Source organism: Pistacia vera, unplaced genomic scaffold (assembly GCF_008641045.1).
Source record: "Pistacia vera cultivar Batoury unplaced genomic scaffold, PisVer_v2 Contig133, whole genome shotgun sequence".
Lineage (NCBI taxonomy): Eukaryota > Viridiplantae > Streptophyta > Magnoliopsida > Sapindales > Anacardiaceae > Pistacia > Pistacia vera.
The window spans coordinates 705,962-730,621 of record NW_022195391.1 but is presented as its reverse complement, the minus strand read 5'-3'; the positions used below and the strand labels follow the sequence as shown (position 1 = coordinate 730,621).

Genomic DNA, 24,660 nt, shown 5'->3' with positions numbered 1-24,660 from the left:
TCTCAACATCTCAGCCTTTAATTGTTCGCCGATCATTACCCAAAATTCTAAAGTTTTGGATAAACAGGAAAAATGTTAACCCGATCCGATGAAACTCTCAAGTCTTGGTTAAACCAGGATGGGTTTTAAAACAGTGGTTCTTTCTCAGTGCTCAATGCCAAATTGAAACATAAAAACAAAGTGCATACATGAAAGGATCACAAACTATACGTTCCAAACATAGGGACTTAACATATTCTTATTCTTACAAATTGAATTTACAATTTTGAAACAGAACACACTTCTCAACTTCAGTCTATCCCTCAAAACTCTACAAAAAAGGGGAAAGGAAGCCATACTCTAGTGATGGATATAAATAAGAACTACATAAAAAAATAATAATTAATAATGAAGCACACCATGCTGAGGAAGAAGCATCGCCAACAATTTGAATCATGTCCTAATGAGCAACCATTCTGTAGCTTGATCCAAGCAGCTCTAACTAGTGTACATGAGGTCTCCACATGGTTGCAAATAAATATGAATAGAAAGCAGGCTCTCAAACTGCATTCTCCTAGTTCCTTTTCTTTGGTTCCCCCAGAACAAATTCAACATACAAATCCTTCAGTGCGATCACAACTGTTGTTATCAGCGGCCCCATAATCGCTCCCTGCAGAATGTTAGAGAAGATAAGTAAACCTAATAACCAACCAGCAGCAATTACATTTCTGATCAAGCAATTCGTCAATAGTTCCATGTAAACTGATTAGCACAGATTGTGTCCTATCACTATCAAAAAATCAAGATGAGATTGTGTCCTACAGAATAGGGATATGCTTTAGAAAGATGTGAATCAGAGTGTTAAGTATTCATTTGGAAAACGATACTTTCAAATTGCTGAAACCGAAAAAGGATTTGCATATTCAAAGGGAAAGTTGGGGAGAAATCATGATCATAAACACCATAAATATTTATCAATTACCTCCAATGCAGATGGAAACAGTGTCATTCCACCAATTATGCTGAGTCCTGTGAGGTATGCGCTATAACCGGGTATATCCTCCTGAATTTCAGATGCTCCATATTCCATAAGGAGAAGATGCATAACAGACAAGATGATGGCATGAATATATCTACTTTCAAGCAGGAGTTGGACAGCAGCTGGTATTGTCGCAAACCAAGATGGAAAGATAGGGAAAAGTGGGTTGATCAAAGCAAGGATGGTTGACATATACAAGAAGTGTATTTTGTACAGTCTAAACAATAGCCATGTAAGACATCCCTGAAAAAATGCAATTTCGGCTGTGGCCAAAAGAACACCGGAAACAGCATTATCAATAACTTCAACACATCTGACCCTCGCAGACTTTGAAATCGGAAGCATACACATTACTTGTTCTGTTACTCCACCAGATTCCGACGTAATAAGATAATACAAAACCCACAAGAATAATATCAACTGGGACACGAAATTGAAAACCTCTGCAGCTCCAGATATTATGGAATGTCCGATGGAGAACATAAGCTTCGCACTACCACCTAAAACTGATGCACTACTAGCAAATAAACGCTGTGACACATTCACTCCTTGGGCAGCGAACCCTTTTGCCTTCTCAACTAGATCCACCCTAGTGATTGTCAATTCTTGAATAATAGCATTGAGTTCTGTATAAATTTGTCCCCATTCTCGATTCCTAACCCTCTTCCTTAAACTCACAAGTTTCTCAGCATATGGAGAGGGGCTCATCAAAGCTGTTGATTTCCCTGAGGAATTACCAGATGGTGCTATCACGAAATGCTTAATCCCCGTAACAAATTCAGTCAAGTTGTACTGCATCGCCAAGCTATCTATCTGCTCAGACACGGTCTCATAAACTGTGGTAGTGTATCTATCCACCATTCCAGGCACATCGTTCTCCTCCATCCACTGTTTAACACCCATTCTCTCGGCATAATTACTCTCCTCAACATGTGATTTGATTGAAATCACAGCATCTTTTCCTTCAAAACCAATCTTATAAGAGAAAAATATCATTCCACTCAAAAACACCACAATCATACCAACAATCAACCCAATTGCTACAATGGTTTCCAACCTTTTCAGTATGCCTCGTGTGAAAAATGCGCTAACTGGACTACGCCTAAAACTATTAGACCTAAATGAAGAAACAGCCGACATAGTTGAATCGACATTTCTAGTACTAAACAAAAATCCCAAACCAAGTATCACCAATGATCCAAAAGCACCAATCCTCTCATAAGCAATTACAAACACACCAAAAGACACTAGCCACCTAAGTAACTTCGAAAATCCAGTCCGATTACGCATAGAACGATTACTTTTTGATCTTTTAAGAAAAACCTTTAAGCAAACATCCTTAATATCCACAAGAGTACCAATGAAAACCTTAAACATAGCAACAGGAATAGCAAGCACAGTCTCAGTAAGGCCAAGTTTCAAGGGCTCACTCCAAAATGCAACAAGGGCTTGTTGAATACCTCTCAGTGGAATTGAGCACAATATGGCCCACTGAATTGGCCTAAGATACTCTTGCAATAGCTTGCATATAAAGTATAGCGGGTCCTATATATAATAATATATATATATTATATATAGTTTTTATTGAGGGTGTTCGTATTTTAACTAATCTCCCGCGGTCCTTAAGTTAACGATCGGTAAACCTTCAATTATCCCTATTAGTACTTATGAGACTCGAACTCAGAAACTCATGAAATCTCTTTTTGTTTTTAACCATCGGGTTATTCAGTGATGGTTTTAGTTAGACTTCCTTACTAGTTGAAAATGTGTTTATTAAACTATTTTCCTATTGTCGTTCTTATATCAAGGTTTAAAGGGTATACCTTAAAATATTTCGGGATTAATCTCTTTAATTGATTAGGGGGTTCATACTTCCTACTAGTTGAATAGGGTTTGGTTAAAGCATTTTCCTATTGTCGTTCTTGGATCAATGTTTAAGGGTATATTATTGGTTGTGTTATGATGTTATATAATAATAATAATATTTTTGTGTGATTATTTTAGAAATTAATGTAATTTGAGTGGACTTTTTGAACCATTCACTTGTTTCATACCATGAAGGTCAAAGGTGGAAAGTTTTGTTTGGGCCAGCATTACATTACAAGCCACATACCAAATCTAAATTTAGGTATCTATAGTAATAAACAAAACATCGCTAGGGTTTGTTTGAAAGTATTAAAGTTGTATTTATTCTACGTTACCATTTGATCATTTGTTGATGTTATATATGTGGTTGACTTCTTCCTCCCCTTGGACTAGCTTTTAAAAGTGACTTCTACCTAAATTCGTTTATCATGTATCAAGTCACGTTTGATGGGTTTGGACCATAGACGTGCAAGCTAGTGTCGGGGTGATGATAGTGTTGGACCCTGGTCGAACCATGCACATCGAGTGTGAAGAGGGGTTTTTGAAGTCGTTCCCTTGTTATGTTTATGTGCTTGTTTATCGAAAATATTTTATTAAAATAGTTTTTATAAACTAATTAACATTTTTTTATTGAGACCTTTTTCTTTTTCCAAAGAATATTTAACATATTTCTAGAAGATATTTTATATTTTTTATCATCTTCTAATAGCATCATAAACAGCTTATTAAAAGGAATTTGATTATATTAAGAGAAAGCATATTCAACTTGTAAACTAATTAAAAGTTTATTAATTAATTATTTAAACTTTCACATTTTTTTTTTTCATTGAAAAATCACATTGAGTATACAACGAAATTTCTTTTAGGGTTCCCACACGTGTCCCCAAAAAATACTTTGATGCTTACCCTAATTTTATAATAGATTATTGAATCCAAAAAATTAAACACCAAAAAAATAAAATAATGTGTGACTTGGCTTCATGTTTCTTCTTTAACTCAAATTTGACCCCATGGCCAATCCCTCGACGCAACGTGTCGGTTTTTAAGATTTAACAAGTAATTGAATTAGAGATAGGTCTTAATCTAGATTTGATATGAAAGTACCATAAGATATACAACTTCGACATATTTTTACTCAATCGGTGATGTGGGTGCACAATACCTTTCTTTGTTGCTAATTAGACAAAATGGAGTGACAAGGAAGCCCTACCTTTGCTTAAATTATGCACAATTTCAATATAGGCAGCATTCATTCTATGATGTGTTAAGGCCCTTTTTTTTTTTTTTTCTCAATATTGTATGGTTGAATAGATTGTCCCTTATCTAATTGACATAATTTATGATACGTAATGAGATTTATCATTGAGGGTACACGAGTTTACTGATTCTCAATAAAGGATATAAGTTTTAGAAATTCAATCTAAATACACTTACTGAGTTTGACCGTTTTATTTAACTATGTAATCACAAAATAATAGAAATACCCACAAAATTTGAAATCAAATTAATTAATTTTATTATTTTTTTTTTTTTTTTTTTAGTTTTAAAGGTCTTTTAGTTATTTATTTATTCAATTATAAATTTTAAGGTATTTATGTCATCTGTGATTACGTAGATGAATATAACGGTCAAACACGGTTAATGTCTCTGATTGATATTTTTGAAACTTGTGTCCTTTGATGATAATTCAGTAAACTGTGTATTCTCAGTGATAATATCCCTTATAATAAATAATATGCTATTTAGATGTAGAGATATCGAATATTAGGATAAGAACTAAGACTTTGTACCACAATATTTTAAATCAATACACAAAAACATAAAGTTTTTGGAAGTGATATTGACTAAAATTGAATCCAAGTAAAAATATTTAGGCTCCGTTTGGTATACAATTTTTAGTTATATTATCTATTCTATCCAAAATACATATTTATTTCCTTATTCTCATATTTATTTCTATATATTCAGCTCTTTTTAAACCCTTTATTTTGTATTCCATTTTTTAAACCTTCTAAATTTGTTAATTTAACAAATACCCTCTAATTTTTTATTTAAAATTGACAAAAACACCCCACACACCCACATTTGCTAGATTCCTTCACCACGCTGGAATCTGGTATAATGTGTCCACTACCGGCTAGATCTGGTTGGTAGTGCGCCGATCTAGCCTTTTTGACTAGATCCAAGACGGATATGACCGAAAAATGCTAGATCTACGATAAAAAATCTAGCCGTCGTTGTAGCCAATCGTCAACGACAGCCATATTTGGCTGTCGTTGATGACCAAATGCGCCAGATCTAGCCATAGATCTGGTATTTTCCAACTAGATCCACCATGGTCTGGTAAGAAAATGCTATATCGGCGTACACGGTCAGTCTAGCAAGTCATGCATTGATATGACGACTCCGCCCACCCTCCAATGGTGGTGGCCAGCTGTCCGTATTTAATGGATGGGTTGAGGTTTGTTTTTGTTAATTTTAAATATTTATATAGAGTTTCCGTAAATAACAAACATAGAGGATATTTTTGTTAATTTCCAAATTCTGCCCGTAATAGCCACCCAATTTTACTTTTTTCAAATATTATTTAAAAGTATTAGAATAATGACAAACAGACCCTTAATTTTTTTGTTTTTAGTTACATCACTCTAAATTGTGATTGGAAATCATTTCAAAAAATTAACATGCAATCAAAGATCAATAAACATTATCGAGCCAAGAATAACTATTTGAGCCGATACATCTAATTTTCGACTATCGAATCATTACCGATCCCTGACGTGGTGTAAATAGTAAAATCCATTGAATAGATGTGTAAATAAAGTAATATACTTGTTTTATCGAAGACTTTCTTTTCCGAGCAACACGGTAATCTTACCCATTTCGTTATATGACCCCGCGGCCCAGCCCATACTTGATTCCAACGATTGCCCCAACTATTAACAATTGGCCCAATCCAACTCAAACAGCTTACCCAATTTCGTTATATGACCCGGTCCGGCCCGCCCATACTTGAATTCCCATTGCCCCAACTATTAACAAATTGGGCCCAATCCACTCAAACAGCCCGACCCCATGTCCAAATAAATCGGATTCGACTCATACACCGACTCCGTTCCTCTTATAGCAAGATTTCAATCATTGACTTCTTCTTTTTCGACCTCGATAGAGAACAAGAACAATCAAATTACAGGTAAAAACCCTAATTCTTTTATGAGTTTTCGTTTACAGTTAATTATAAAAGTTTAATTCTCTTACCTATGTTGTTTTTGTTCCTTAAAAAGTATCTTTTTGGGGCTCTGCAGAGTAATCTAGCGATTGTGAACAAACGACATGACGACCGCGCTCGCCCAACATGGGCACCGGCTAAAGGAGGCAACGAACAGGGTGGGACCCGGATTTTCGGGCCATCTCAGAAATACTCGTCGAGGGACCTTGCAGCTCATACAACTTAAAGCCCAGGTGAGTAATTAGCAATAACAGGATGTATTGATTGGTTTGAAGAAAAATTCACAATATTTTGTCGTGTTGGAATTGGGTATGTTTGGATTATTGAGTTATGAGCTATTCTTGAAAAAAAGTAGTTAAAATCGTTGGACGTGATTCTGAATTGGCATTCTAGAATGTGATATTTGTTTAATTGTTAAATTAGAAATAATATGTATTGATTTGATTTATGATACGCGATGGTAGTGGTACCGGGTGTGTGTTTGGACTGCTGGACGAGGATGAGTTGTTATTAAAGAAGGAATTCATATAAACTGAACGATATGGATAATGAACTAATATAGTGATGAAGTAGCAATGATGTGTGTATTGATTTGATTGAAGGAGAATTTTTAGGATATGGATGTTATTGGTTTCAAGAATGTTTGAAATTTGATGGGGATGAGAATTATGGAAAACAATTAGTATGTATGATATGATACTATATCAGGATTGTAAGATGTACCTATTCAATTGTTATATTAGGTCATTTGATGCAGTTTTGTGTTGATGATTGTTTTCATTTTTCTCCCCAAATTTTTAGGAGTTTGTGTTTGCTAGAAGTAATTGCTTAAATGTTGAGGTCAGTGTTTCAGGCTTTCTATTGTTTTTCTTCTGTTTTGGTAGACTGTCGTGGTTTGCTTGTTTAATGGATAATTTCCTGTTTGTGTAGAGTTATGCGAAAGATAAGTTATTTTGAAGGTAACATGATTTGCAAGAAGATGATGGCTTAGGTAGCATAGAATGCAATTGCCATGAGAACTACCCTGTCCATGATTTTGTAAATTGTTCAGAACAATTAGGATGAGATAGGGATAAATAGCCTATAAGGGAGAGGGAGTTTGGTACAGGGTTGACATGTTCCATGAGTATGGTCTAATAGTTGAAAGTGTACTTGAAATAGTCCGTGTGTATTTAGAAATAATTTTCTTTGCCAAATTGTATATATGTGGATTGATCTAGTAAAATGTCGAAACACTTCTTGATTTTACATTAAGGAATGGGTTGTTTTGTATATTTGTTTATAGGCCTGTGTTCAATTGTGAAGCTCTTCTCTGATGTTATGTGCTTCTTTCAGAAAAGAAGGACAAGACACTCAGAATGATTTGCAGAAGAGGAACCTTCGGGATGAGCTAGAAGAGCGGAACGGAGGCTTTTCTCATCAAGGATAAGTCATATATTGGTAATATTGCTTTACAATCTTGATTATTTTGCCAACTTTGGTGTCTGTCATTTTTTACTGTCTTTTTTTTTCTTTGCACTTTGCTGGCAATATATCTTTATTTAATCAGTATGCTCATTGTTGCAGATGACAGAGATCGCAGGAAGAGTAGCCATCTTCTGTTGGAAGGTGTATGCCTACTTACCTGACTGCTTCTTTGAATAAATTGTTTTAAGTGCTTTACTAACTATGTTTGCTGCCTGTAGGGAGTAGAGGATAATGGAGCCCGTGTCATTCCCCGCAATGTGATCTGATGATTCTGATGTGGAAGTAAAGTGATGATGAGAGGTTGTTCTCTTGGTCATTTTCATTCTTACTTCTTCTTTCCTCCTTATGTGCCGGCACTATCTGAACGCTTTTAGTACTTTTGCTTGATTTTGAGTGATGAATTTCTGAAGTGTACAAAATGTCCTTTTTTACTAATTTCTCATGTTATTTTTGCTAGTGTGACGAACGACACGACAAGACGAGGATGACACTGAGCTCTTTTGGCTAGCTTAACAAATAAAGAAGGAAGAGCAAGAAAAGCTCCGGAAGGTGAAATATATATCATTCTTCCCTTGTGAACATTTTAAAGCTCCAAAACGTTTGGGCTGTTGGAGGCCATTCACTGAGCCTTAAGTTGCATGTGAAGCTTCATATGCTATTATCCCTTGAGTTTAACTAATCAACAAATTTACTTCATGCTTTTGCAGGAAAAACAGCAGTGGGAAGAAGAGGCAAAGTCAAGGAAGCAGAGCTTCTCGGGAAATCCATTGCTGAATATCCAACTTCGTTTAATGTTAAAAGAGGTCACAGCTATATAGATCTATCTTCCTGTCGTTTCTTTAATTAAGCCTTGAATGTTTTATGCATTCTAGTTTTCATTGCCTTACATTTTCTTTGATGTTTCAGGTGGATGATGATGTGTCTTCAAGACCAAGCTCGTGGTGAAACCAAGACTCCCAAGCGCTTCATCAATGACACTATCAGAAATGACTTCCTCATGAATTCCTGCAAAAATACATGATAAACTCACTATTCAGTAAAATCTTGAGGTCGGCCGAAAAAACTTATTTGAAGTCATTGTTTGTGTTGTTAGTTGTTGACTGTGCTGGTTTGGATTTTCAGAGTCAACATATTAAGAGTCTGTATGAATCTGGAAAGAGTTTTATCACCCAAGTTTGGATTTTACTGGAAAACTGTTCTACTCCTGGAGATAGTGTTCAGTTAACATTTGTGCCTTCTCTTTCCTGATACTTAACTTGGTGGATGATATTTCCTTTATGAATGTGAAGTTCCATGAGTTAGTTTATTCATGTCCATCATTTTATCAGCTTCGACCATCGATGATCTGATCTTAAACAATTTCAGGCATGCAGTAGTTCTTTCCAATGTTTTAAAAACTAACCCGGGTGAAACCGGCAAAGTTGTCGGGTCTTGGGTTGACCCGTGACAACTTTTAAAATTTAACAATACACCCTTAAAATTACAGTTAAGTCCCATAGATTGGAAATTTAGCAAAAACACTCTAAATACAAATCGGCCAGCGACAACACCTCAAATGCAATCCCAATTGTCCCTGGGCCCATTACCCTGAAAACCTATCCAAGATTTGATCGAAATCGATTTGATTTCGGTATGATCTCATAGACGTCGGCGTCGACATTCTAGGTTAGATCTCACCAACGCTAGCATTGACAACCCCCTCCCTCCCCTCCCCCCATCACCCTGAAAATACTCCCCTCTTCCTCCTGATAAAAACCCACCTAACCCAACGCTCATTAGCGTCACCAATCGTCGGCAAAAGTCGACTGTTGTCGTCGTCAGTTTTTTTCGATTTTCGATCGATTTACTCACAAAAATCAACTCCGACCCACCACCTTTGCACTCATTGACACTTTCTCTTCAAAACTCAACATCTCAGCCTTTAATTGTTCGCCGATCATTCCCAAAATTCTAAAGTTTGGGACTTACAGGATCTTCATTTGCAGAAGTTGAAATGCCATTGACATCATTTCCAAGCTCTAACTTGGATTCAAAAACTTGCTTGTATCTCCAACTGGGGAGGCTAGAAATTTGATCATCAGAGGCTCCTCTCTCAGAAGACCCCATGTTCATGTTGTAGCCAAGGGAGCTGCTAATGAGTGGCACACAGCAACACAGCAACAGGAACAGAAGGAATGGAAATGAGTAGCTGAGAGCATTCCAGGCAAGCAGAGAGAGGCAGAGAACATGTAGATTCGGAGCTCGATGGAACGACCCGAATCGCGAATCGAATACCCAAACATTCCCCATCACAAACCAGATTGCAAAGAACAGCTCCAGCGAAGTCCGGCATCTGTTCATCAAATGAGAGCACCTGTACATACTATTACATCAATTAACAAAACTTCAAGGTTTAAGCTACCGGGGAAAGGATTCGATTATGGATTATAACAAAAGTTTGTTTGATGGTAAAATGTGTAAGGGTACCTGGATTCTTCGCTGCTCCTTTGTTGTTCAACATCAGAGAGGCCAAAACCATCAGCTTGAGTGACATGAAGCTGCCTGTAGCGCCCATAGAGAAGCAAAAGACTGAGCAGGCACCCAATATCATACCCAACAATCCAAATTCTCATGGGCCAAATAGGCTTCTCCCTCTTTGAGATTGACAGAGTGGATGTTATGATGCTTATTTGAATGATCAAAGCCAAGAACTCCAGCATCATCCAGGTACTGGAATTGAAAGGATTCGACCCGAGATCGGATCTTGATCCATTCTGGTAATGAAACACCCTCCTCAAGAAGTTGAACCACCTTGCTCTAGATATCCTCATGGCCAGTCTTATCAAGAATGATGAGGGTGAGGGTACTGCAGCTCTAGCAGGCCTATTTCGAGCACCGACAACCATTCTACCGTCTGCAGGTACTGAATTCGATGACAGGGAAACATTTGCAGCTGAATTACATAACGAGTCTGGTGGCAAGAAGTAACGAGTATTCATTGCAAATGGTTTCAAATCTTCAAACTTACTAAATAAAACTGTATCACCAAACAGTTCAAACTGGCCTAATTCTTCGACTTTATATACACAAGACTGGAAATCACAAATCACTAATCACCAATCACAAATCACAAATATTGCATTGAATTTGATTGAAATCCTCATAATTCATGTTTCCATAACACTTTCATGGAAAATTTATGATCATAATCATGAGAATTCAATGAGACGAGGGAAAAATACCAGTACTCTAGAGGCGAAAATCGCTCTTCTGTTAACTTCTAAGCTGCAGCTAACAGAAACCAATTAACAAAACCTCAAAATTCAACCACAAACAATTGCCTCTGTACTTCAAATAAAGAACCCCACAACCCAAAACCATTCAAGAAGCTCAATTTAGGCACAAAGCACATAGAGGCTTGAAACTGAAGAAGGTATATAAGGGAAGGAGACAAAGCAAAGAAGAAATGTAAAATAGAAGATGGGAAGAGTTGTGGTTGAGAAGAGTATGACAGGAAGGTGAAGTTGGGTGTCTCAGATGGTGACCAAGAATCAACTGCAAAAGGGGTTTGCTTTGATTCAAAGGGAATACAATCAGAGAGGTTTGTTTGGAGGGAAGATAGCGGTTGGCCTAACTTCCCTCAGAGTTTTGTTTATCAAATAAGCAAAGGGAAAGGCTGAGGCCATAAAACAGCAACACCTTCAACTACAACTTCAACTTCAACTTCAAGTCCATCTGATAAAAAAAAGAAAAAGCAAAGAGATTTTTTGATATATATTAAACCCAATCAAGTTGGCTGATTGATTGGATAAGAGGAAAAGTAAGAATTTGACATCAATTATTTAATTATACAGTAATAGATTTATATAATAAAGATTTGAATTCTGGCGGGTACAGTGAGGTTTTATGGTGGGGGGTAGGCCACCTAATCCAACCAGCAGTTTGTACTATGTCGAAGCCGCCATGGCCCTCCTTTATGTATTGTTTCTGGCCACATCTTTGATGCAGTTGGCCATGCTCAATTGGTTGCTGCATAGAAGAAGCTGATGGCAGCTTCTTTCGGAGATCCAAGGAGTCGGGTCCTACTACACTAATTGGATAACATATTACTTGCTTGTGGCCCGTTCTCTCTGGTCAAAGGTTTGAAAGGTATATCTTAAAGTATTTCGAGATTAATCTCTTTGACCTATATTAGATCATACTTTCTTTCTATGTAATACTTTGGTTGGTTAGTTATTTTCTTGTTGTCGTTCTTAGATCAACGTTTACAGGATACGATCAAAATATTTCAGAATTAATCTCTTTAAATTATATTGGGTCACACCTTTTTTTTTTTTTCTTGGTGACCGAGAGTGTTTAGGTCTCTCAAAGTTTTTAAGTTAACGACTAGGTAAACCCCTCAATAACTACCTCTATTAGTGCTTGTGAAGACTCGAATTCAAAAGCTCATAAAATCTCCTTTTATTCTTTTATCTAAAACTATCCCGTGATAGTTTGGGTTAATGCACTTTCGGTAGTGGATCAAGGTTTAAAGGGCATATTATTAGTTGTGTTAATGATGTTAGTATAATAATAATAATATTTTTGTGTGATTATTTGAGAAAATTAATGTAATTTGAGTGGACTTTTTGAACCATTCACTTTTGGTTCATAGCATGAGAGTCAAAGGTGGAAAGTTTTGTTTGGGCCAGCATTACATTACAAGCCACATACCAAATCTAAATTTAGGTATCTATAAGTAATAAACAAAACAATCGCTAGGGTTTGTTTGAAAGTATTAAAAGTTGTATTTATTCTACGTTACCAATTTGATCAGTTGTTATGATGTATATATGTGGTTGACTTCTTCCTCCCCTTGGACTAGCTTTTAAAAGTGACTTCTACCTAAATTCGTTTATCATGTATCAGAGTCACGTTTGATGGGTTTGGACCATAGACGTGCAAGCTAGGTCGGGGGTGATGATAGGTTTGGACCCTGGTCGAACCATGCACATCGAGTGTGAAAGAGGGTGTTTGAAGTCGTTCCCTTGTTATGTTATAGTGCTTGTTTATCGAAAAGTATTTTTATTAAAAAATAGTTTTTATAAACATAATTAACATTTTTTTTATTGAGACCTTATTTTCTTTTTCCAAAAGAAATATTTAACATATTTCTAGAAGATATTTTAATATTTTTTATCACTTCTAATAGCATCATAAACATGCCTTAATTAAGAAGGAATTTGATTAATTAATTAAGAGAAAGCATATTCAACTTGTAAACTAATTAAAAGTTTATTAATTAATTATTTAAACTTTCACATTTTTTTTTTCATTGAAAAATCACATTGAGTATACAACTGAAATTTCTTTTAGGGTTCCCACACGTGTCCCCAAAAAATACTTTGATGCTTACCCTAATTTTATAATAAGATTATTGAATCCAAAAAATTAGAACACCAAAAAAATAAAATAATGTGTGACTTGGCTTCATGTTTCCTTCTTTAACTCAAATTTGACCCCATGGGCCAATCCCTCGACGCAACGTGTCGGTTTTAAGATTTAACAAGTAATTGAATTAGAGATAGGTCTTAATCTAAGATTTGATATGAAAGTAACATAAGATATACAACTTCGACATATTTTTACTCAATCGGTGATGTGGGTGCTACAATACCTTATCTTTGATTGCTAATTAGAAACATGGAGTGACAAGGAAGCCCTACCTTTGCTTAAATTATGCACAATTTCAATATAGGCAGGCATTCAATTCTATGATGTGTTAAGGACTTTTTTTTTTTTTTTTTCAATATTGTATGGTTAGAATAGATTGTCCCTTATCTAATTGACATAATTTATATGATACGTAAATGAGATATTATCATTGAGGGTACACGAGTTTACTGAATTCTCAATAAGAGGATATAAGTTTTAGAAATATCAATCTAAATACACTTAATAATAGTACATTATAGTTATGATAGTCTTACTAATAATTTAACAATATAATTTACACTATAGTATGATCACTTAATTAATTATAATATTACATAATTAATGATTACATAATTAATTATTATATTATATTATAACATTAAACATTAAACATTAGTAATTATTAAAGGATTAGAAATTTAAGTGATTATAACATTACATTATGTTTTAAATAATTACTTAAATTATTATAACATTACATTATAATATGATCACTTATTATGTATAACATTATACAGTTAAATGATTACTTAATTAATTATACATTTATATATTACATTATAAATATTATTATTTACTACATTGGTCTTAGTACATTACTTAATTAAATGGTAAAAAAATCTAATAATTGTAACTTATATTAAATTTATAGTATGATTACTTAATTACTTATAACATTACATTATAATATTATACAATATTTAATAAATAATTAGAAATTTAATTAATTATAACATTATATTATAAATGTATAGTATGATTACGTAATTAATTATAAATAACATTAACTATTAATCTTACTTAATTATATTACAACATAACTATATTAAATTATAACATTAATAATTTTATAACATTAAACTTACTAAATTAGTATTTAGTATGTGGAGAATCAAAAAGTTGGTGACAATTTCTAACTTTCTATATTTTTGTTTGTTTGAATGATTTTGGTGAGTTATTGATGTGAATTATGATGAATAATTTTTTTGTTTTAGTTTTGATTGAGGAATTTTTATGTAAATGTAATGAATTGATTGATTTTCAAGTGTTGCCTAGAGATTAGAGGATTTATGAGTTACATTGGACACAATGAATGATATCAAAATTTGTTAGGGGTGTATTTATAAACTTTTAAGATATTTTGTTCATAAACTATAGGGGGTAATTTATTTTTTTAGGATCCCGGAAAGACGAAACTTGCATTTTAAGTTCTGGTTCTGAATTTAAGAATCTGCACTGTATGTTCTGATTCTAGTTCTTTTTTCTGGGAAACTGCACTGTGTTTTGGTTTCGGTTCTCCCGAAAAATACAGATACCTGAAACCCACTTACTCCTATCTTTGGTGGTAGATTATTATATTAGTCTCTCTCAAAATTAATCGAGTGTGTGTTAAACGATGTAACAATATAACTATCAAAAGAAAATTGTTCGTGAAGAATAAGTTTACTAAATAATTTTGGAAAGTAAAGTTGGAGACCTTGGTTTTCTAAATGTTGGGTTTGGTGACAATTAATATTTTAATGAGATTAAACCTACCAACTTACCAACTTCTATCAAGAACAAAGAAAATTAATAACACATTTTAAGAATGTATAAAATTGACACATAAATTAATGCCAAATTGAAATATATTTCTTAATTATTTCATGTGTTTTATTTTCCTCTTACAATGATGAAATAACAAGTTTTACACACACATGATTATGTTGTCTTAAAAAAAAGATTATACATATTCGAATTTATCTTGTTTTTATGAAAACAGAATCACAATTCCTCGTCGAGCCAAAAAAAAAAAAAAAACCTCAATTCCGTACTATGTATATGTATATATATACTTTGGTATAAAATTTTCAGTTACTGGTAGCTCCATGTACAAGCAATACACTCACTCAAGTAACTGAGTAATACAAAAAATCACACCATATTTAAGAAAAAATTAAAAAAAAAAAATTGTAAAAATACCCAATTAAAAATTTTTCATCAGGGATTTTTTTTATTTTTTTTTTCAACTTGCTTCTATCTCTCCAATTCTTGTTTGCATAAAGGGCAGCAAGAGATAATTCTGAGCCATTGATCAACACATTTGAGATGAAACATAGTGAACATGGCGCTGCCTTACTTCTTCCTTTTCTCTGTACTTTGCTAAACATATCAACATTCCTGCAACATGGGAAAAATTCATAGTTAGACACGTTGTTACAGTATCAGTTTGATAATGTTATTATGATCGATAGTCATTATTATATTAGACTGTTGAACTGTTATGCACTGTTTAGATTCTAATTTCACTATATTATTAGATCCATGATCACTGAGATTAAGGTTGCTTTGATGACCATATGAATAGATCTATGGTGAATCTGTTAAAAAAGATTAGATCGGCACACGACTGATTAATCCAATTGGTTGTGCGCCTTACACCGACTTCCTGGCTACTCTCAGATGGTGCTAACCGACTGCTACATTTAATGGTGGTGATAATGTTTTTGTTAATTTTCAATGTTTTTATTAGTGGGGTATTTAACTAAATTACAAAAACCTATAGATGTTTTTATTAATTTTTAAATCTTATAATAACAACCTAACTCCAAATAAAAACCAAACACAGCCTTAAATCTCATTCATGCTATTCTACTGGTTAAAGTTAAGATCGGGGACTTACAGGATCTTCATTTGCAGAAGTTGAAATGCCATTGACATCATTTCCAAGCTCTAACTTGGATTCAAAAACTTGCTTGTATCTCCAACTGGGGAGGCTAGAAATTTGATCATCAGAGGCTCCTCTCTCAGAAGACCCCATGTTCATGTTGTAGCCAAGGGAGCTGCTAATGAGTGGCACACAGCAACACAGCAACAGGACCAGAAGGAATGGAAATGAGTAGCTGAGAGCATTCCAGGCAACAAGAGAGGCAGAGAACATGTAGATTCGGAGCTCGATGGAACGACCCGAATCGCGAATCGAATACCCAAACATTCCCCATCACAAACCAGATTGCAAAGAACAGCTCCAGCGAAGTCCGGCATCTGTTCATCAAATGAGAGCACCTGTACATACTATTACATCAATTAACAAACTCAACAAGTGTTTAAGCTACCGGGGAAAGGATTCGATTATGGATTATAACAAAAGTTTGTTTGATGGTAAATGTGTAGGGTACCTGGATTCTTCGCTGCTCCTTTGTTGTTCAACATCAGAGAGGCCAAAACCATCAGCTTGAGTGACATGAAGCTGCCTGTAGCGCCCATAGAGAAGCAAAAGACTGGCAGGCACCCAATATCATACCCAACAATCCAAATTCTCATGGCCAAATAGGCTTCTCCCTCTTTGAGATTGACAGAGTGATTTTGATGCTTATTTGAATGATCAAAGCCAAGAACTCCAGCATCATCCAGGTACTGGATTGAAAGGATTCGACCCGAGATCGATCTTGATCCTTCTGGTAATGAAACACCTCCTCAAAGTTGAACCACCTTGCTCTAGATATCCTCATGGCCAGTCTTATCAGAATGATGAGGGTGAGGGTATGCAGCTCTAGCAGGCCTATTTCGAGCACCGACAACCATTCTACCGTCTGCAGCACTGAATTCGATGACAGGGAAACATTTGCACTGATTACATAACAAGTCTGTGGCAAGAAGTAACGAGTATTCATTGCAAATGGTTTCAAATCTTCAAACTACTAAATAAAACTTATCACCAACAGTTCAAACTGCCTAATTCTTCGACTTTATATACACAACTGGAAATCACTAATCACCAATCACAAATCACAAATATTGCATTGAATTTGATTGAACCCTATAATTCATGTTTCCGCAACACTTTCATGGAAAATTTATGATCATAATCATGAGAATTCAATGAGACGAGGAAAAATACCAGTACTCTAGAGGCGAAAATCGCTCTTCTGTTAACTTCTAAGCTGCAGCTAACGAAACCAATTAACAAAACCTCAAATTCAACCACAAACAATTGCCTCTGTACTTCAAATAAAGAACCCCACAACCCAAAACCATTCAAGAAGCTCAATTTAGGCACAAAGCACATAGAGGCTTGAAACTGAAGAAGGTATTAATTAAGCATTAAATTTTAGTTAAATAATTACTTAATTAAATTATAACATTATTATATTATATTACATTATGATCATTTAATTAATTATAGCATTATATAATTAAATAATTACTTAATTAGTTATAAATTTATAACATTATATTATAAACATTAGTAATTTACTACATTATTACATTACTTAATCAAATGACTAAAAATTTAATTAATTATAACATTACATTATAGATTTATAGTACGATTACTTAATCAATTATAACATTTCATTATAAACATTAGTATATTAATTAAATGATTAGAAATTTAATTAAATATAATATTAAATTATAGATTTATAGTATGATTAGTTAATTCATTATAACATTATATTATAGTATGATCATATAATTAATTATAATATTATATAATTAAATGATTACTTAATTGATTATGACATTATATTGTAAATATTAGTAATTTATTACATAAACATTAACATAATACTTAATTAAATGATTAGAAATTTAATTAATTATAACATATTAACATTACATTTTAAATTTATAGTACGATTACTTAATTAATTGAAACATTATATTATAAACAAATAATTACTTAATTAAATTATTACGTAATTAATTATAACATTATTACATTATATTATATTATGATTACTTAATTAATTATAGCATTGCATAATTAAATTATTACTTAATTAGTTATAAATTTATAACATTACATTATAAACATTAGCAATTTATTATATTATTATATTATTTAATTAAACGATTAAAAATTTAATTAATTATAACATTACATTATAGATTTATAATATGATTACTTAATCAATTATAACATTCCACTATAAACATTAATACATTAATTAAATGATTAGAAATTTAATTAATTACAATATTAAATTATGGATTTATAGTATGATTACTTAATTCATTATAGTATAATCATATAATTAATTATAATATTACATAATTAAATGATTACTTAATTGATGATAATATTATATTATAAACATTAGTAATTTACACAATACTTAATTAAATAATTAGAATTTTAATTAATTATAACATTACATTATAAATTTATAGTATGGTTACTTAATTAATTATAACATTCTATTATAAACATTAGTACAATACTTAATTAAATGATTAGAAATTTAATTAATTANTTATGAACTGGGTCAGTGGACTTTCCCTTCTCCGGCTGTGGCGCTGGCGGCGCGTGGTCTTCAGGTGGCGGCGCGTGAGGCGGAGGGTTTGGCGAAGGCTTACGAACTGAGGCTGATCTAAACATGTCCTCCCATGGAATAGTTGTAGAATTTGGTTTCCCATCTGGGTCCCCTGAATATGGCACTAACTCCATATCAAAAAACACAAAGCTTGGAGCTTTACAACAAAGATTGGGTTTTTAGATAAAAAAAAGAGTTCGTTTCCCCTTGTTTTGATTTTTTTTGAGAATGTTTTTCTTGACCAATCCCCAGCTGACACAACTGCAAACAGATAGAGAAATTTTTGGTTCTTTTTTAATGAAACCCACTCAGAACAGAACAGAACACAGCACAAGAGGAGGGAAGTGACAGAATGATGATGAGTTTGATGCTGACACAAGAAGTGGGTATTAATGTGTGTTGTGTCAGCAAACCTTTCGACTATATTTAGGTTTGATGATCTGAATGGATGAATGAAATGAATAATTTAGAGGCTTCTGTTTGTGGGGATGAAGTAAAGTAACTACAGAACCACCCTTTCATCACCTTTATTTTTCTTAATCTTATTAATTTATTATCTTAACTCTTAATTGACTTTCTCAATGACTTGGAATTATCACTGTTCCCAAAAGAAAAAAGCATATGATTTCTTGATCATTAAGATGTAATTATATGATGGTATGAAAAAGAAATTTTTTTTTATTTTTTATTTTTTATTTATGATGCCAAAAAATTATTAATCATATCATTTCATTATTAGCTTCTCTTTTATGTCTAAAAAATTGTATTTAAATTAATTTTTTTTATTCGTTATCGGGGTGTTTGAGTCAGTTTACATACAACTTAACTAATTCCTCAGAATCCTGAGATTGACAACTGGATAAATATCTTTAATGGTCATCCTTTGGGGCATGGTTGTTAGTATCCTACGATATCTGATACGTATCATACGATACGATTCGATACAGGCCACCAACGATACGTATCAGAGAGTGTATCCTAAACCATTCGATACGTTAATATGTATCTTACGATACGATACGTATCCTTAAAAATATCGATATAAATCGATACGATTTTATTAATTTGGGCCAAAGGTCCAAAAAAAATTTCGGGTCGAAACCGGGTTACCCAACCCGATTCACTAAAATCTGTCCAAATTTACTTATTTTATATGGAGAAAGTTAAGAGGAATATGTATTGTCCATTTTACATGATAATAATAATATAAGTGGAGATATAGATATTGACATTGATTTTGGAATTTTGTGATTAATTTTGATTATGTAATACCGTAATTTAAAGTCAATAATACCATAAAATTCTTTTATTAATCTTGGGGATTATATTAATTTTTAGAAAATTTTGATTATTTTATTAATTTTTTTAAAAAAGATGTATCTTACGATACGATATGCGATACATGATTTAAAAAATTAGGTTTTTGATATATGATACGATACACGATTTGATAACCATGCTTTGGGGATAAATTATTTTAATGATATCAAAACTTTATTATAACAATTTAACCCATATCTAAATGCTTAAAAAAATAAAAAAGAATATTAGTGAAATGTGTCGTTTTCCTTGTTTTTATTATTTTTTATTTTCTGCAACATGCTGTCAGTTGTCTTCTTGAGAGCAACTGTTACAAACTTCCAAGTTCTGATAGCATTTGCGGGGTCAACTGGAAGTCTACAACTGATTTCAGCCATTGGATATCTTAATCTATACAAGGTGGCAAACATCCAAGGGCCCAGCAGAGGAAAAACGCAGACGTGGGCGTGTAAATAGAAAATCCGATTGAATAGATGTGTAAATAGTAATATACTTGTTTTATTGAAGACTTTCTCTTCCGACCACTACGTAATCTTACCAATTTCGTTATAGACCCGGTCCGCCGCCCATACTTAATTCAAACGATTGCCCCAACTATTAACAATTGGGCCCAATCCAACTCAAACAGCCCGAAGCCCCATGACCCATAATCGGATCCGACTCATTCACCCACTCCGTTCCTTTATTGCAAGATTTCAACCATTCTTTTCTCTTTTCGACCTCGATAGAGAACCAAAAAATCGTCAATCAAATTACAGGTAAAAACCCTAATTCTTTTATGATTGTTTTCGTTTACAATTAGTATAAACGTTTAATATCTCTTACCTATGTTTGTTTTGTCCTTAAAAAGTATTTTTTTGGGCTCTGCAGAGTAATCTAGCGATTGTGAACGAAACGACATGACACCGCGGCGCTCGACCAACCTGCACCGGCTAAAGGAGGCAACGAACGGTGGGACCCGGTTTTCGGGCCGTCTCAGAAATACTCGTCGAGGGACCTTGCAGCTCATACAAACTAAAGCCCAGGAGTAATTAGCAATACAGGATGTGTTTGATTTTATTATAAGAAAAAAATTCACAATATTGTCGTGTTGGAATTGGTATGTTTGGATTATTGATGAGTTAGCTATTCTGGAAAAAAAAAAAAAAAAAAGGTGTTTAATCGTTGGACGTGATTCTGAATTGGTATCTAAATGATATTTTTTTAATTGTTAAATTAGAATAATATTATGATTTGTTTATATACCGATGGGATGGTACCGGGTCTGTTTGGACTGCTGGACGAGATGAGTTGTTATTGAAAAAGGAATTCATATAAACTGAACGATATGGAATAATGAACTAATATAATTGATGATTGGCAATGATGTGTGTATTGATTTGATTTAAAGGAAATTTTTAGGATATAGGATGTTATTGTTTCAGGTAATTGTGAAATATTGGATGGGGATGAGAATTATGGAAAAAAATTAGTTACGTATGAATGATACTATATCAGCATTGTAAGATGATGACCTTAATTCAATTGTTATAATTAGGTCATTTGATGCAGTTTTTGTTGATGATTGTTTTTATTTTTCTCCCCAAATTTGGAGGTTTGTGTTTGCTATAATAATTGCTTAAATTCTGAGGTCTGTGTTTCAGTCTTTCTATTGTTTTCTCTTCTGTTTTTAGACTGTCGTTGTTTGCTTTTTAAATGGATAATTTCCTAGTTTGTTGATAGAGATATGCAACACCAGAATTTTGTTTAGAATTTCTTGAAAGAAAAGTTATTTTGAAGGTAACTTGATTTGCAAGAAGATGATGGCTTAGGTAGCATAGTATACAATTGCCATGAGAACTACCCTGTCCAGTGATTTTGTAAATTGTCCGAACAATTAGATGATTAGCGATAAATAGCCTATAGAGGAAGAGGAGAGGAATTTTGGTAGGGGGTTGACATGTTTCCAGTGAGTATGTTGTAATATGTTGAATGTGAACTTGAAATAGTCCTGTGTGTATTTGAAATGATTTCTTTGCCAAAATTGTATTATATGTGAGATTGATCTAGTAAATGTCGAAACACTCTTGATTTTACATGTAAGGAATGGGGTTGTTTTGTATATTTGTTCATAGGCCTGTGTTCAATTTGTGAAGCTCTTCTCTGATGTTTAGTGTTTCTTTCAGAAAAGAAGGACAAGACACTCAGAATGATTGCAGAAGAGGACCTTCGGGATGAGCTAGAAGAGCGTGAACGGAGGCATTTCTCATCAAAGGATAATTCATATATTGGATATTGCTTTAAAAATCTTGATTATTTTGCCAACTTTGGTTGTCTGTCATTTTTTACTGTCTTTGTTCTTGCACTTTGCTGGCATATAATCTTTTTAATCAATATGCTCATTTGCAGATGACAGAGATCGCAGGAAGAGTAGCCATCTTCTGTTGGAAGGTGAATATGCCTACTTACCTGACTGCTTCTATTGAATAAATTGTTTTAAGTGCTTTACTAACTATGTTTGCTGACTGCAGGGAGTAAGAGGAGATGAAGACCGTGTTATTCCACGCAATGTAGATGCTGATGATTCTGATGTGGAAGTAAAAAGTGATGATGAGAGGTTGTTTCCTTGGTCAATATTCCTTTCTTACTTCGTCTTTCTTTTTCCCCTCCTTTATGTACCGGCACTATATCTGAGTTGTTTTAGTACTTGTTGCTTGTTTTTGAGTGTGAATTTCTAAGTTACAAAATGTTTTTTTCTTACTATTCCTCATGTTATTTTTACTAGTGATGAGCGACGACGACACGACGATGATGAGGATACACTGAAGCCTTTGGCTGAGCTTGAACAAATAAAAAGAAGAGCGAAAGAAGCTTCGGAAGGTGAAATATATATCATTCTTCCCTTGTGAGCATTTTAAAGCTCCATAAACGTTTTGGCTGTTGGACCATTCACTGAGCCTTAAGCTGCATGTGAAGCTTCATATGCTATTATACCTTGAGTTTAACTATAACAACAATGTACTTCATGCTTTTGCAGGAAAAACAGCAGTGGGAAGAAACCTAAAGTCAAGAAGCAGAGCTTCTCGAGGAAATCCATTGCTGATAATCCAACTTCGTTTAATGTTAAAAGAAGGTTAGCAGCTATATAGATCTATCTTTCTCTTGGTTCTTTAATTAAGTCTGGAATGTTTTATGCGTTCTAGTCTTCCATTGCCTTACATGTTTCTTTTGATGTTCAGGGGGATGATGATGTGGTCTTCAGAGACCAGCTCGTGGTGAACCAAGACTCCCAAGCGCTTCATCAATGACACTATCAGAAATGACTTCCATCGAAATTCCTGCAAAAATCCATGAAGTACTCCACTATTCAAGTAAAATCATGAGGTCGGCCGAAAAAACTTATTTGAAGTCATTGTTTGTGTTGTTAGTTGTTGACTGTGCTGGGTTGAATTTTCAGAGTCACATGTATTAAGAGTCTGTATGATCTGGAAAGAGTTGTATCACCCAAGTTTGGATTATTACCGGAAAACTGTTCTACTTCTGAGATAGTGTTCAGTTAACAATTGTGCCTTCTCTTTCCTGATACTTACTTGGTGGATGTATTTCCTTTATGAAATGTGAAGTTCCGAGTTAGTTTTTATTCATGTACATCATTTTTACCAACTTCCATGCATCGATGATCTGATCTAGGGGTGGGATAAAATCCGAAAACCGAACCGAAACCAACCGAAAATTAGGTTTTTTTTACAAACCGGTTTGGTTTTCGGTTAGTAAATTCAAAAAACCGAAAAACCGTTTCGGTTTGAAAAATTGCAAACCGGTTAACCGAAAACCGGTTTTTTAAACCGTTTTTACCCTACATATAAACAAAATTTTTTTTTTTCACACACGCAGTCACGCTACAAGCCTTCAAACAGCACCATCCACATTCGTCTTTCACTCTCTCACCCCAGTCACCAAATCTGAAAATTTGAAGATTCAAATCTCTGCACTTCGTTGTGCGTCGATCGTCGTTCGCCATTACCCATCCACACTGTGAGACTTCTTCGTCGCCGCCCCACCAGCCTCCACAGAGTCACGCCATTGTCCCCCCGTGAACAGAGTCTTCTCCCAAGCTTCGATCTTCGAGCTCACTTTCACAGTCAACAGATCACTCTCCAGTCAGCCCGGTGAGGCATGAGCAGACTCCATCGTAGGCTTGAGCACGACTACACAGACCCACCCTGAAGAGACCCACCGTGAGCACTGACCACTGAGCAGACCCACTGTGAGCATACTCTTGATCTTGATTTGAACAAGTTATTTAGTTATAGCCATGCTATTTGAACTGTGATACTCTTGAATCTTATTTGAACTGTTGTCAAGCGATGGTCCCACCCTGAAGTTTTTGTTTGTTGAACATAGACATAAAATAAGCTTTACATTGCATGTTGGCTGAAGTAACAACTTCTGCAAACCAGTGCAAGCAAAAAGTTGCACAATATGCTGCTGAATTAGAACAGTAACCAATCTGCTTTTGGTGCATGTTGTCTTGGAATGTCATATTGCTTTTGGATACGTATATTCATCATGTGATATAGTTCATGAAATGTAAATACAATGGGGCTTACTAAGCACAACATAGGCATTTAATAAAAATTAAGAACAGAAGTTCAAGAGAGCTCTAGGAGAATTGTGAATATAGTAGTGAAATCTTAGGAAAACCCTGAGAAAAAGCAAGAGAGAATAAATTCAAATATTAATTAGTTTGAAGAATGATCGCAGGACACGCATTAGTGTGAAAGTGAAAACCCTGTGAGAATAAAGTG

The 24,660-nt window shown here is 34.0% G+C and overlaps 2 protein-coding genes and 2 pseudogenes across 2 annotated transcripts; 1 reads left to right on the top strand and 3 right to left on the bottom strand.

The window, feature by feature from the left end:
- Positions 1-460: 460 nt before the first annotated feature.
- LOC116122307 lies at positions 461-5,908 on the bottom strand. Its single transcript, XM_031408168.1, has 3 exons — positions 5,897-5,908; positions 962-2,563; positions 461-649 (listed from the first exon to the last, which is right to left on the bottom strand). Exons 1-3 carry the CDS (start codon positions 5,906-5,908, stop codon positions 554-556), a joined length of 1,710 nt encoding a protein of 569 aa, XP_031264028.1. The 3' UTR covers positions 461-553.
- A 236-nt stretch (positions 5,909-6,144) lies between these two features.
- On the top strand, positions 6,145-23,393 carry LOC116122306 (annotated as a pseudogene).
- On the bottom strand, positions 8,505-11,295 carry LOC116122273 (E3 ubiquitin-protein ligase At4g11680). Its single transcript, XM_031408146.1, has 3 exons — positions 10,047-11,295; positions 9,549-9,933; positions 8,505-8,585 (listed from the first exon to the last, which is right to left on the bottom strand). Exons 1-3 carry the CDS (start codon positions 10,556-10,558, stop codon positions 8,505-8,507), a joined length of 978 nt encoding a protein of 325 aa, XP_031264006.1. The 5' UTR covers positions 10,559-11,295.
- On the bottom strand, positions 15,241-18,687 carry LOC116122251 (annotated as a pseudogene).
- Positions 23,394-24,660: the final 1,267 nt, after the last annotated feature.

Excerpts from the sequence above, each read along its gene's own strand:
- LOC116122307 (XM_031408168.1), bottom strand. Across the intron at positions 650-961 it reads TGTTTCCATCTGCATTGGAG|GGAGCGATTATGGGGCCGCT; the intron begins GTAATTGATAAA and ends AACATTCTGCAG.
- LOC116122273 (XM_031408146.1), bottom strand. The coding sequence starts at position 10,558 with ATGAATACTCGTTACTTCTTGCCACCAGACTCGTTATGTAATTCAGCT. Across the intron at positions 9,934-10,046 it reads AGGAGCAGCGAAGAATCCAG|GTGCTCTCATTTGATGAACA; the intron begins GTACCCTTACAC and ends TAGTATGTACAG. Across the intron at positions 8,586-9,548 it reads CTTCTGCAAATGAAGATCCT|GAATTCATGAGGAAGTCATT; the intron begins GTAAGTCCCAAA and ends GTATTTTTGCAG.